At 41.1% G+C, this 15366-nt stretch overlaps 1 protein-coding gene across 2 annotated transcripts in view; it reads right to left on the bottom strand.

Annotated features, from left to right (window-relative positions):
• The window catches only part of OTOL1 (otolin 1), a 48546-nt gene extending 33716 nt beyond the window's left edge, over window positions 1-14830 (bottom strand). Inside the window, exons 1-3 of one of the 2 annotated variants that reach the window (XM_053918066.1) lie at window positions 14633-14830; window positions 6772-6808; window positions 5049-5182 (exon numbers count right to left, since the gene is read on the bottom strand). In XM_053918066.1, the coding sequence (XP_053774041.1) occupies window positions 5049-5108 (60 nt within the window). In that variant the 5' untranslated portion in view covers window positions 5109-5182; window positions 6772-6808; window positions 14633-14830. Of the gene's footprint in view, window positions 1-5048; window positions 5183-6771; window positions 6857-14632 lie in introns of those variants that run through there. The other variant, XM_053918067.1, reaches the window with a different exon arrangement.
• Between the last annotated feature and the right edge of the window lie 536 nt (window positions 14831-15366).

Raw genomic sequence — 15366 nt, 5'->3', positions numbered from 1 at the left:
CAAACGACATGTTCACCATAATTTTGTCTTCCTCTGTTTTAAAACTATTTCAACTTGTACTGATATTGCTTTCCAGCAATTAAGCTAAAAATGTGCCTTAAATATTCAACATTAGAACCTAAATTACATGAGCAATAACATCTCATCCATGAATTTCCAAGAAAAAGTTTTCTTAGCATTTAACTAACAACTTCTTCCATCAACTGAAAAAATAGTAATAGTCCTGATAAGAGTCTCCCATGAAAATGCTACTGCTAATTTGCAATAAATTCACAGAAAACAAGACTATTTTCATTAGTTAAGGTCATTCTAGTGCTATAATCAAATAATGCAATTTCATATTCCCACTTATCAGTGAAGCATATCTTTTCACAGAAATTAGCTTAGCTCGTGCTAGGCCCTCTGGAAAGCTAGGGTGTGTAACATGCACAGCTCCTACCTGCATGGAACTCACAATCTGGTTGTAAGGCAAAGCCTACAACCAGGAAATTAAATAATAATGCAGACAATATAAACACTTAGATTTAGTCAAAGAAAATGCCATTTATTAAAAATCTACACTGTCAGCAATTTTACACATAGTATGCCTAATCCTCTCAAAAATTCATTAAGATGGACATGTTAAAAAGAATTCTTTAGTTGCAAATAACATCTCTCCCCTCCCCTCCCTACCTGCTCTCTCTCTGTCTCTCTCTCTCTGTCTCTCTCTCTCTCTCTCTCTCACACACACACACACTCTTTTCCTCTTCTTTCGGGTCAGCCTCATTCTCTAAAGATTATGGACTACCAACCCTAAAGCTGGTCAGAGTCATCTTGGAGTTTATATCTTTATAATCTCACATGAGACAAAAGATAGCTTTTCCCTCGCAGCTTCACTTTGAAAAAAACTTTAGGGAAAAATTCCGATTTATCTGCCTTAGATCTAATGTTCATGCCTCGAGAAGATTATTGTCGCCACAGGGATCAAGAACAGTAATTGCTCCCAGCAGAGGGGTCTTTTGCCACTGGGAGAAAGGGGAGCACAGTAAAGTCGCGGGAAAATACACTGTCAGCCCATGTGTTCTTTCTGATTCACCCAGGCTTCCTCTTTATTACTTGCTCGAGAAACATGCAGCATGAGATCAAAGACAGCGTTTGCGGGAAAAATAGAATGTGAGCCTCTTCCATGCCATTGATAGTTTTGTTTCATTTTGTTTTTAAAAAAGGACGTTTATCTTACTAAATCTCAAACAAGGATTGACGCTCTATGACTTGTGGGCCAAATGTGACCTGCTGCCTGCTCAGTAAACTGTGTTACTGAGACAAAGTCAAGCCGTTGGTCTCCATGTCGTCTGTATCGCCTTTCGTCCTACCCCAGCAACGCTGAGACGTTGTGGCACAGACCGTGAGATCCACAAAGCCGGAAATGTTTACTGTCTGACCCTTTAACTTTGCAGACTCCTGAGCTCTACATTTGATTATATTCGGACTCACTCGTTTTGACTAGAATACTTTATGGGTTTGCTATGAAAATTTTTTCTGACATCACATATGAGGCACATAAATACATGATTTTTCTACATTTAGTGACAAGATGGAATTACCTCAAAAAGTTAAACATTAACTTATTGAACAACCCAGCATTCGCATTCCTAGGTACAGAAACAAGAGAACTGAACACCTGTGTCCACAGAAATACTTGTACACAAATGCTCTTAGGAATGTTATTCACAGTAGCTAAGACAGAAGCAATCCAGTGTCCATCAGCTAGTGAACGGGTGAACAAAACATGGTGTATTCATACAATCGAATATCATTCCCCTGAAAAGGAACCACTAAAAAGGAAGAGAGTGCTGAGATGCGCTGTAATACAGATGACCATAAAAACATGGTGAGTGAAAGAAGCCTTATTACATAATTCTGTTAAATGTCCAAAATAAGCAAATACACATAAAGAGAAAGTGTAGCCCTGGCTGGTGTAGCTCAGTGGATTGAGTGCGGGCTGTGAACCAAAGGGTCGCCTGTTCAATTCCCAGTTAGGGCACATGCCTGGGTTGTGGGCCAGGTCCCCAGTGGGGGCCACATGAGAGGCAACCACACATTGTTGTTTCTCTCCCTCTCTGTCCCCCTCCCTTCTCCTCTCTCTAAAAATGAATAAATAAAATCTTTTTAAAAATAAAGAGAAAGTGCATTAGTGGTTGCCAAAGACTGGTGGGAAAAAGTGGAGAATTATTGCTAATAAGTATGAGGCTTCTTTTTGAGGTGCTTAAAAAAGTGTTCTAGAATTAGACAGTGGTGGTGGTAGCATCACTCTGTGACTAGATGCAAAACCACTGAAATTTACCCTTTAAAGAGTGAATTTTATTGTATGTGAATTATTTCTCAATAAAGCTGTTATCTTTTTTAAAAAAGGATGAAATCCAAGTTCAGGTTGTGTCAGCTGAACCCCCATCATAAAATTCCTGCATCAACCTTTGCCTCATCTTTTATTATTTATACATGATCGTTGCCTAGAGGTATTCTTTCGCTAGAAGTTGCAGAAGAGTGACTTTCTAATTCTACCCTTCTTTCTGCATCTATTAGCTATCTGTATTTCTATAAAGAAGAATATTCCCTCGTCAACTATGCAGTTATATAAATATACAATTCAGACAGGCAAGGCAGAATGAGCTTGGTTCTTTTCCTTTTCCAGTTTTTCAGAGAAATGATTGGTGCTCTGGCAACCTCCAGTGGTGAGTGGTGAGATTTCTGGTTTTGTTTTACTTTGCTGTCATTACACTCACTGGTTCTATATATGTGCGATGTTTCAGTTCAGGGCAGTCGGTCTTTTCGATACTTAAATTGTCCTGTGCACTGGGACCTCCTTTCCAGCTGATGCCTATGTCCTGTGAAGATGATTGCACTAGACTTATTTTTAACAGTTTTATTAAAATATAAGTCACATACTCTGTATTTACTTATATATAGCACACAATTCAATCACTTCTATTACATCCACAGAACTGCACAACCATAACCACAATAGATTTAGAACATTTTCATTTCCCTAAAATGAAACCCCACAACCATCAGGAGTAAGGCGGCATTGCTCCCACTCCCCCTTCACTACCAGCCCTAGGCAACTACTCACCTTTCTGTCTCTGTAGATTTGCCTATAAAAGACTTTTCATATAAACAGAATCATACAACATTCAGCCTTTTCTGTCTTCTTTTTTTCACATTGCATGTTTTCAAGGCTTAGCCCTACTGAGCATTATCGGTAGTTCATTCTTTTTAATGGCTGAACAAGCCACGGCGCGGCTATACCACATTTTCTTTGTCTATTCACCAGTTGATGGGCATTCAAGTTGATTCAATTTTTGGATACTATGAAACAATGCTGCTACAAATATTTGTGTACAGGTGTTTGTATAGATGGATATATGTTTTCCATTTTCTTGGCTATATCTCTATTACCTCTTTCTCCTTTTTGTTCTATGATTGGTATACTTATTATATCTCTATGTTACAAACCCAGGAATATATTATTCTAGTTACTACTTTATATAATTTTGTCTTTTAAAGAAGTTGAGAGAATAAAGGAGAGCAAGTATATATCCAGAGTTCATTAAATTAATCTCCTGACTTACCATTTCCGGTTCTTTTCCTTTGTTTCTATAGATTCATTACCATCTCATGTCATTTCCTGACTTTAATAATAGCTTTGCTCCCAGCCACTCCCTTTGTGCTGTTTTTGTCAAATATATTGCATTATGTGTTATAGGACCAATAATTAGTTGAATGACATATAGTTTCATACAGTTCCATTTAAATTGCAGTTAAGAGAAGAAATAAGCATTGGTGCTGTCTTTTAGAATTACGTCATTACCTTTACCACTACCTTTTGCTTTTTGGTGTGCAACTGAGTTAAGGTCTGGGCTCATCCACTTTCAGCCTGAAGAACGTCCTTTAGTATTTCAGATAAGGGGGATCCTAGCCACTAATTGTCTCAGCTTTTATTCATCTGGAATATCTTTATTTCACCTTTCTTGCAGCATGCAAAATTCTTAGTGGACAATTTTTTTCTTTCAGTTGTTTGAATGTCCTCCCACTACTTCATGGCCAACATTATTTCTGATGAAAAGTCACCGCTAATCTTGTCAGAGTTTCCCTGTGTGTGAAGAGTCACTTTTCTCTCACTCTTTCAAGATTTTTCTCTTTGTCTTTGGCTTTCACCGTTTTTACTCTCATGTGCCTGGTTGTGGGCCTCCTTGCGTTTATCCTACTGGGAGTAGCTCAGTGGTTGCCCAGGGCCCATGTGTAAGTCTGTCATTAGATACAGCCCACTAAGAAGGAACAGTCAAAAGTCTGTGCTTTAAAGTTATATTACTACATGAGGGCTGCTGGTTCGATTCCCACTCTAGGGCACGTGCCTGGATTGCAGGCGCACCAGAGGCAACCACGCATCGATGTTTCTCTCCCTCTCTCCCTACTTCCCCCTCTCTACAAATAAATAAATAAAATTTAAACAAGTTTTAAAAATTAAAAAAATAAAGTTATATCACATAATTCATTTGTGTGTGATTATGCTACCAAATTCATATGCAGCTAGATTTCTTTCCATTCATTTTTCATGTTTAGGGGTTCCTTTTCATTATGTAATTTTGTTTTTAGTTATGTAAACCAAAGTACCAAAATCAATAAAATATAACAAGGTATGAGCATATTCACGGAAGCCTCACATCAGTCCTGTCTCCTCCGCCTTGGTCCCTGACCCACCGGCTAAGTAACCATTTTTGTTTATTTTAGTTAATCAGCCCACCATTTCTTTTTGAAAATATAAACAGTGATCTATTTATATGCATATTTCCCTTTCTTATGTAAAAGGTAGCTCATGAAAACACCGTTCCTCACCTGAATCCTCTTTATTCCTTGTTACAACTGCAGAACACCCCATGCGTGGCTGCACAGTAGTCTACTCAATCCGCCCCTTATTAATGTACATTTTGGTGGCACTTTCTATTAGTTTTCTATTGGTCCATAACGAATTACCACAAAGTTAGTAACTTAAAACAGCAAAGGTTTATTACCTCACAGTTTCCATGGGGCAGGAATCTGCACATAGGTTTTCTGGGTCCTCGGCTCAGCATCTCCCCAGGCTGAAATCAAAGTGCTGGCCAAGACTGTGATCTCACGGGAAGCTTACAGTCCTCTTCCAAGTTCACTGGTTGTTGAAAGAATCCAATTACTTGTGCTTGTAAAGTGAGGTCCCCATTTTCTTGCTAACTGTCAGCTGAGACCACTCTCAGAAACCAAGACCCTCGCTCAGGCCCTTCTCATGGGACCTCTGCCAGGGGTCCTCTCACACATGGTAGCTGAAGTCTCCTAAGCCTCTAAGAGAACCTCTCTTTAAAGGATACACATGGGTAGGTCAGACCCACTCAGCATAATTTCTTTTGATTAATTCAAAGTCAAGTGCTTAGGGACCTTAATTACACCTGAAAAGTTCCTTTACCTTTATCATAGAACATAGCCTAATCCTGAGGGCGATATCCAATCATATTCGCAGATTCTGTTTGTGCTCAAGAGGAGGGGGCTACACAGGCACGCATGGGGGACCGGGAGGGGGGTGAGAATCTTAGGTCTGTTTTAGGATTCTGCCTACCACATTTAGCATTGCCAGTAACGCCACGATGAATAGCTCTGAGCATGTACTACTTTGTATTTTTGCCACTGTATCGTTGAGACTGATTCCTAGGGTTACTCATGTTCAATTTTGCTGCATGGCCACACTTCCCTCCATAGGAGTCAGGCAATTCCACATTCCCACGGGCAATGTAGGAAAGAGCCTGTTTCCCAACAGCTTCGCTAATAGACGATGTTGTCAAACTTTTAGGCTTTGCCAATCCAATTGGCAATAAATGGTATCTTACTGTAACTTAAATTTGTATTTTTCATTATGAGGGAATTTAAGCGTGTTTTCCTATGTTAAAGGGACATTTTCTGTGTGATGTGTCCTCTAGATGAAGGAGTTGAGAAATAAAATTTGGCATTGGGGAAAGTATGAGAAGACAATGACTTTTTGAGAAGTTCATGAAACCTATGGATCCGCTCCCCCAAAACAATATTATCTAAAAATATCTGTGTCCATTTTTATATACAATGTATATTATTGCTTTGAATGTTTATCACTTTCACATAGGCAACTCAATATTGTATGTAACTGTAATTTCTATTTTTCTTTTGACTTTTTGGCATACTGCCCCCATATTAACCCTGGGTACTGCTCAAGTTTACTATGCACCATGGAAGCCACAAAATCCACATGCTTGCTCCCCAGCCCCCTGGACAGTTAGGGCACAGACTAGTGGAAGATTTGACCCTTTAAACGCAGCAGCCTGGCATAGCCATTTTGGACAAAGAGGCAGGAACAGTAGAGAATCTGTTACAGTGCTGACAGCAGTGGCGGACGGGTGCAGTGGTCAGCGCACCCTTTGGCAGCAGTGGTGAAAACGGAGGTGTCCAGGGCCCTGTGAAGGCAGCCCTGTGCCCCCCTGAGGTTGGTTATGTGGTGCCATCTTGGCCATGTCTCTGACTGTATAGTCTGCCACCGTTCCTGCTGAGGTACAAGGCTAGCACGTCAGTCCTCCTGGAAACCCAGGGAGCAATCCCATATTTTTTCAAGAAAATCCTCTTCTGCTTTAACAGCCCTGACTGGCACACTGTTTTTTTTTTTTTTTTCTGTCAGAAATTAATGGAAACTTCCTGAAAATGTGAAATAAATCAAAATTGTTCAAGTGAAATGAAAATTACCTTGATGGCTGCTCAGAGATGAGAATTCTGAAGTTATCTGGCAAGAATAAGAAATTAAAATTACAGTGATCTTTGACTTAACAATCTTGTCATCTTTAACATTCAACTTCCTTCCATTTCTGATTTTGGGTAAGTGCTTAATCACAAAGCTGTGAATTATTATAACTCTCAAGTCAGCTGGAGGTCTCGCTGAACCCTTGATCTTCAGGTAAGATTTCCTTGTGCTCGATAATTTCATAGCTCATGAAATCCAAAGCTCCATCTCAAGGTCCCTGCTAATACTGCAGCAGCTGGCGTCTGCCCAGCCTCACTTCCAAGTTCTGACGTCCTTAGAGTCTGCCTTATCTCAGCCAACATTGACTCCATCTAGCCCCTTCTCACACACAAGCTTTAGAGACATCAGAACATTTGACTGGAACATTTGGGGGGTGGGGGAAGGGGTTCCACAGAAGGGTCCCATCAAGCCATTTTGTTGGCTAGGTATTCTCTTTCTAATACGCAAAGCAGTGTGGGCTCTTCTGTGAAGCTTTGGGACTCACTGATGCCTAGGCACCAAGGGGCTCCCCTTTGACCCAGTGAAAACCTTTGTAACTTGTTTTTGTTGTTCTTGTACTACTTCCTTGTTTTGACCCTCCCCAGTCAGCCAGTAGCAGCCACTTCACCTCGGAAAAAAATTAGAATTATAAAGACAGGCATAAAAAGCAAAGAACATGCCATGGCTGGGGGGTGCGGAATTGTTGTTGGATTCCTGTTTTTTGTCCACATTTTGATTTCTGCTTTACATTTACAATGGGCTGCTAAGTGGAAATAGGAAAGCCCTGAGGGAAACGGCATGGAATTAATCATAATAAATCACTAGAAAGAAAATTGAAGAAGAAGCGGAAAATTCCACCCTCAAATCTCCATGGGAACTAAATGAGGGTTACCTGAGTGAGGGGGTGACACAGAAGAGAGCGTGTACTAGAGCATCACTGGAGAGGAGGCAGGAGAAAAACTGAATCACAAAGCGAGGAGTGGGCAGCAAGTGGAAGAGCAGAGTCAGCATCAAGGGGAGCCATATCTCTAAAGTGCCTTCTGCAGGGAGCCCGATGGAAGCTGAGTCAGTGCCCACCCACCACCCACGGGCATTCCAGTGAGCCCCAGACAGCTCAGGAACTCGGCCGAGAAGCTATGTCAGCTTTCTTCCCACTGCTAATTGTGGGGGAGGGGGGAGCATCTGATAGGAGGGCATTTATCTGGACTCCCCTACATCCGAAATGTCTCATATAGACTTCATTTTTCAAAAGCCCAGGATTTGCAGAAGTACCCCAGAAAGAGAACTGGAGATACAGAGGGGCAAGTCACCAGGCCCAGCATTTGGGCAAAACTGGGCAGTGACAAAATCCATCCCAAGTACACATTTATCAAAGTGTGATTCCCAGCAAAGACATTTATCTCTAAGAGGAATTTGGGGGCCAACTCTTAACATTACAGCATTTTCTCTGTAGTAAATGGAATCAAAAGTGCCATCCCCTTGATTTGCCAGATTAAAATAATCTTCTATCAAGCAAGACGAGGATTCTCCAGGGCTTGACCATAAGTCAAGCAACTCATCTCTTTTGTCCTCACATCAGTGATAGTATTGGTATTGGGATTCTCCAGAGAAACAGAACCAAAAGAAGACAGACACACAGACACAGACACAGACATATATAGACACAGGCACAGACATGACACAGACACAGACACAGACACACAGACACGAACATACATAGACACAGAAACAGGCACAGATAGACACAGACACACACACAGGCACAGACATATATAGACACAGGCACAGACACAGGCACAGGCACAGACACAGACACACGCACAGGCACAGGCACAGACACATGCACAGGCATAGACATATATAGACATAGGCACAGACATATGCACAGGCACAGACACAGATATAGACAGACACAGACACATGCACAGACACAGGCACGGACACAGGCATGGGCACAGGCACAGACACACATAGACACAGGCACAGACATATATAAACGTGGATAATAAGAAATTGTCGCTCCTGATTATGACGGCTGGCAAGTGCCAGGATATGCAATGGTGCAGTTGCAATCCAAAGGCTGGCAGGTTTGAGACCCAGGAAGCAACGGTGTTTCTATTTAAGTTCAAAGGCAGGAAAAAAGGGCAATATTCCAGTTAGAGGGCAGTTAGGCAGGAAAAATTCTGTCTTATTCAAGGGACAGTCAGCCTTTTTGTTCTATGTAGGCTTCACTTGATTAGATGAAGCCCACCCACAGTAGGGAAGGCAATCTGCTGTATTCAATCTATCAACTTTAATGTTACTCTCAACCACAACCACCCTCACAGAAACACTCAGAAGGACATTTGACCAAGTATCTGGGCACATCACACTCCAATCAAGTTAGACACATGTAATTAACTACCACAGTATCTTTAGCGAAGTCTGAATTATTGGTGTTATCTTTAGCAGCGAGGAAGGAATTTCAAATCCAAACTCTTATTTTAAGGTTACCTAAGCAAAATCACTTTCAAACATACTCTACCATATTGCCAGGAATCTACATACTGCTACGTCCTCAGCATCCTCATTTTCAGACTACAAAAGCATGTCTTCATCCAACACCATAAAACTCACACACTTGGCCGCCTCCAGCAGCGGCTTGGTCGAAGAGCGTGCAATTTTTCAATGGCACCGTAATTGTCCCTGCAGCACCTCAAATCAAAAGATTTACTCAAATATGTGACCAAAAATCTTTGCCAGGTAAGCCAGTCCATAAATGCGCTACTCCCATGCCAAAACTATTATACAAGTGGATTTATTTTCTTTTTCTCTCAGAAAAAAAGGAAACTTCCATCTGCTATCCAACACTTCTTTCCATATTTGCCCTTGGGAAACCAGTGGATTACATAATAAAGAAGAACTTTCTATCTGGCTCCTATTTCTTTACAAAACCTCTTGAAAAGATACTCGATATGAATGTGACACTTTTTATAGCAGTAAGCACAAATTCTTTTGGGATCTTTGACAGGATTTTGATGCCAATACATGCCCATGGCAAAACCAATGAGTCACGCTGACATGTCACCAGGCGGTGAAGCCAAGGGCAGTGCCAAGCATCCAGGGACTCCATCTGTACACAGAGTGTCACGATTTTCTTTCAGGCAAAGTTTTGTTTGGCAAAGAAACACTACACAATTTTGAAGCTGTTGACAACCTTTTCGATTTCCAAAAGAGAAAGGGGACTTTTTCCTTTGATGGCATCAGCTTGCATGTAAGAGACAAGAAGCAGGAGCTGGCTGCACTTAAACAAAACGTTAGTTTTGTTAAAGAAACTATTGTGGCAGCTCCATGACCAGCTGTGAAATATCAGGAGAAATGTCAACAAGTGCATAGTGAGTCACGTGATCCCCCAGTGGGAAGTGTGGACTTTGGGCTCCCGGGGACAAGCTGGAGCCTGGTAAAATACCATTGCTACAGTGCTCTAAGAGGCACTAAATGGGGGGGGAGGGGTGGAATGCTTAGTAAAATCCTTCTCAAACTGCTTTTGTTAGGTACATAATTCATTTGTATTCAGAAGAACAGACAGCACACCTGGGGGAAAACATATGTGGCTTAGTTATCTCCTTGGAAAAATCACTAAAAATTCTATTAAAAATAATTCCTAAATATACTCCAATCAATACTTTTGTGGAATAACCTTAGGAATGAATGTCATTGATGATGTGATAACCCCTATCAACAGAAAATAGAATTGAGATGATACATGTTTCTCTGGTAACTCCATGATGCCATCTCTCCTTGAAAATTGAAGCTTCTCATTGAAAACATACTAGACATACATACTTTAGTCCAGAAATGTTACCAAAAACCTGTGTTCATGTTCAAGGCTGCTAGGCACAGCTTCTACCATCATCAGTAGGAAATGCAGAAATATTTCATAGTTAATTTAATCATCTTTATCCCAGTTTTTATTTTCATGGAAGCATTCAATTCAGTAAAGAAAACTGGGATGTAGGCAATCAATGGCCACCATCTAGATACAAATGATCTGGACGCTTTCTCCTGGTCCCTCTGTGTTCTCAGGCACAATGTGTTTTAAGCCGTGTTTCTGAAACACAAGCAGATTGACATGCAACGCTTTTGCTGGAACCAGCCAGTTCAATCATTAGGAAACAGATTTCTTCTGTTCTATATCACATTTCTCTATAATGGCGCCCAGTTTGTGCTGGTAAATTGTTTTTAAGTGATTGGTTCTCTGAGACCAACAATGCATGAATTCTCCCCTTGAAGATGAATATTATTTTCCATTCCATCTATCTCACAGAGGAAAAGGGAGCTGCGGTAGAAGTTACAGCAGGCTGGGAGCGCTGGTGAATCCTGGCCATCTGCACCTGGATCCTGCTCAGAGCTGTTACTTAAAAGGAGTCTGGATGAACAGGAGAGGTTTGTTTAAAACGCTTTGCTGCACTGCAGGGCTAATGACTAGTGGGGCAGTGCTGAAAATAGGAACAGGGTTATAGGCCCCTAGACAGCTTAACAGAGAACCTGTATTAGTAAATTGGAAATCACACACCTGAAAAAAAAAGGCAGCCATTGCTATTGTAGAAGTGACTCAAAGGCACTCTCTACTCCTCAGAGAGGGCTGTAATGGCTCCTCATACTTATTACATATGCTGTTATGTAACAGAAATAAAGAAAAAATATTGCTTAGAAGTCACTTTGGGACAAAATTACAGATCTCTCAAAATATGTGAGAGAAGATTGTGAGTAAATATACCACCATTATGGGGTGTTAACAAATAACAAATTTGCCAGACTTTAATTAGGTAGAACTAACAAAATTTTAAATGAAGTATCTAAGTGTCTTTTTTTTTTACCTTATTAATGACCCCCAAAAAAGGAAAGGTGCCAGGCTTCCAGCCAAGATGGAGGCATAGGTAGGTATACTTTGCCTCCTCATACAACAAAAAAAACAACAACAACTAATTTAAAAACAAAAAATAACCAGAACTGCCAGAAAATCAAACTGTATGGAAGTCCAACAACCAAGGAGTTAAAGAAGAAACATTCATCCAGACTGGCAGGAGGGGCAGAGAGGATGCACAGCAAGGTGGCAACTGGAGGACCAGGGTGGACAAGGCAGCAGCTGGAGGACTGGGCGGTCTCACATATGTGTGCAGATAACCAAGAGGAACAACTGGGGAGCAAGACAGACCACACAACCCAGGGTTCCAGCGTGGGGAAATAAAGCCTCAGAACCTCTGCCTATAAAAACTATAGGGGTTGCAGTGGCAGGAGAAACTCCCAGCCTCACAAGAGAGTTTTTTAGAGAGACACACGGGGTCCTAGAACATTCACAAAACTACCCACCTGGGAATCAGCACCAGAAGGGCCCAATTTGCTGGTGGGTAGTGGGAGAAGTGACTGAAAGCCGGCCAGAGCTGAGTGAGCGGCATTACTCCCTCTCTGACCCCATATACAGCACCACAATGCAGCAATGTGAGCTGCTCCACCCTGGAAAATAACTAAGACTCTACCCTTTACTACATAACAGGTGTGCAGAGGTAAAGAAATATGGCCCAAATGAAAGAACAGATCAAAGCTCCAAAAATAGAACTAAGCGATGAAGAGATAGCCAACCTATCAGATGCAGAGCTCAAAACACTGGTAATCAGGATGCTCACAGTAATGGTTGAGTGTTGTGGACCACTCTGTGTGGTTTCTGAGACTGTAGCCCCATGAGAGCAAGCCCTGAAAGGGGCTAGTAAGTCTCCCTGGAAAACCAGGTAAAAACGCAGGTGGCAAGCATGACCCAACTCTAACACTGAGGGTTCCCATAGGAACCAGGCCTGATAAATACATTGTATCCTTTGAAGATTGCTCTGCTTTGCTTTGTATAGCCCTGGTGACATAAGCCAGATGTTTAAGTTCAAGGCGTAAGGAGTAAACTCCTTATCTCATGAAACACGTCTTAAAGACCCTCTGGTGTCAGCATGACTAACGGACCCTGACCTATGACAAATCTCTGTGTTCCTTCAATTGTTATCTATACATAATACCTGCTTTTGTATGACTATAGCCCTTTGACATTGATTGATGACCTATGCACATATGCTGTATACACCTACACATACCATTCCCAAAGAAAACCATTTCAGAGAAGGGCTCGGGGCATTCTCCACTAGAGGGAATTGCCACCCCCTTTCTCACTGGAACAGCAAGATTGTGTCCAAGATGACTTATTTCGCATCTGAGGTGGATGGGAGGAGCATGCTGCTGCACAGAGTTCCTCCCACAGTTGAGTATGGTCGCAAAATAGATGAAGAAGTGAAGGCTGTGCAAAGTGAAGTAAAGAAAAATATACAGGAAACCAACAGTGAAGGGAAGGAAACCAGGACTCAAATCAACAATTTGGACCAGAAGGAAGAAATAAACAGTCAACCAGAACAGAATGAAGAAACAAGAATTCAAAAAAATGAGGAGAGGCTTAGGAACCTCCAGGACAACTTTAAATGTTCCAACATCAGAATCATAGGGATGCCAGAAGGAGAAGAGGAAGAACAAAAAACTGAAAACTTATTTGAACAAATAATGAAGGAGAACTTCCCCAATCTGGCAAAGGAAATAGACTCCCAGGAATTCCAGAAAGCTCAGAGTCCCAAAGAAGTTGGACCCAAGGAAGCACACACCAAGGCACATCATAATTACATTACCCAAGATGAAACAGAAGGAGAGAATCTTAAAAGCAGCAAGAAAAAAAGAGACAGTTACTTACAAAGGAGTTCCCATAAGACTATCAGCTGATTTCTCAAAAGAAACCTTACAGGCAAGAAGGGGCTGGAAAGAAGTCTTCAAAGTCATGAAAGGCAAGGACTTCCATCCAAGATTACTCTATCCAGCAAAGCTGTCATTTAGAATGGAAGGGCAGATAAAGTGCTTCTCAGATAAGGTAAAACCAAAGGAATTTATCATCACCAAGCCCTTATTATAGGAAATGTTAAAGGGACTTATCTAACAAAAAGAAGATGATCAAAAATATGAACAGTAAAATTACAACAAGCTCACAACTATCAACAACTGAACCTAAAAAAAAAAAAAAAAACCAAACTAAAGAAACAACCAGAAGAGGAACAGATTCACAGAGGTCGTATGGAGGGTCATCAGCAGGGAAGTGGAATGGGAAGAATGGGGGGAAAGTACAGGGAATAAGAAGCATAAATGGTAGGTACAAAGAAGATAGGGGGAGGATAAGAATAGTATAGGAAATGGAGAAGCCAAAGAATGTATACACATGACCCATGGACATGAACTAAGGTGGGGAATGTAGGTGGGAGGGCGTGTGCAGGGTAGAGGGAAATAAAGAGGGGGGGATGGGACAAATGTAATAGCAAAATCAATAAAGTATTTTTAAAAGAAAATGGAAAGGTGCCTACAGATGACAAAATTAAATTAGAAAGTGTAACTGAAAGTGAAAGCAAATGAGATTTCATTTTGTATTTAAAATAACAATGTTTTGCATTTAAATGAAATTCTACCTTAAAATATAGCATACGTTAAGGAAGGAAAAGCAAGTTTTCTCATATCTTGTGGGGGGGTGGGGCTCAGATGTGCTCAAATGGCGACTATTGTACTCAAAACTTTAAGTATGATAATTTGTATATCATTGTCTCATAGTCAAATGATAACATTCTATGAATTCTATACATTATAAATGTTAAACTGTGTAAGAATTTTGTAGAAATGGTAGGATTTCAATTTGATCACTATCATAAAAATTTTAGAAATTTCAAGTAACCCAGAGATTCTGTGCAGCAAGTGAACATAAAGGAAAATAATATTTCTTACCCAGGAAAGTCCACTGGAACTGATCGAATGACTTCAGGTCACAAAATCACCAAATGTCACTAAGGCTGTCCTGGAGTAGAACCTTCCCTCCATCTTCCAAGTGATGAAAACAGGTTAAAGAATTTCAGCCAAATTCTTTAGTTTCATAAAAAGTGTTAGTTTTATTAGGGACACTTCTCCCTGTCACTATAAGCTCAGACAATCACCATCTACTCCACACACACACACACACGCGTGCGCACCTACACACAATCAATAGCCCCTTTGCTGAGCTTCTGGAGGGTCGACAACAATTCGGCCTATCTCCACTGACATCCTTGCCACCCACACTTTCTCTGAAACAACGAGTCAATCAGTCCTGCACACTCAGAAAAGGATTGGAATGAGCGTCTTGCTATTATAGTTGACGAACGTAAGTCCCAGCGATTCTGAACCTGACGATGTCGGTCACACAACAGGGACCCAAGTCTTGAGCTCGTGACTCACCGCCTACACCACCATGGGATCAGCACTTAGTCCTCTGGACTCAGGGTTCTCCTCTGTAAAAAAAGAGAGAATTATATCAACCTTGTGCTGTGTTGAGAGAATTACAGGTCATGGAAGCAAAGCGGCCAGCAGCAGGGCTGGTACCTAGGTTTGCCGTTCAATCAGTTACACCTTGATACTTTGGGAACCAGATTCTCTCATCTTTGCTATTTGCACGTAAGTCTTCTTTGAGCATTAAAAAAGTTATA

This window comes from Desmodus rotundus, chromosome 2 (assembly GCF_022682495.2).
Source record: "Desmodus rotundus isolate HL8 chromosome 2, HLdesRot8A.1, whole genome shotgun sequence".
Taxonomy (NCBI): Eukaryota; Metazoa; Chordata; class Mammalia; order Chiroptera; family Phyllostomidae; genus Desmodus; species Desmodus rotundus.
This window is presented reverse-complemented; position numbering and strand designations above follow the sequence as displayed.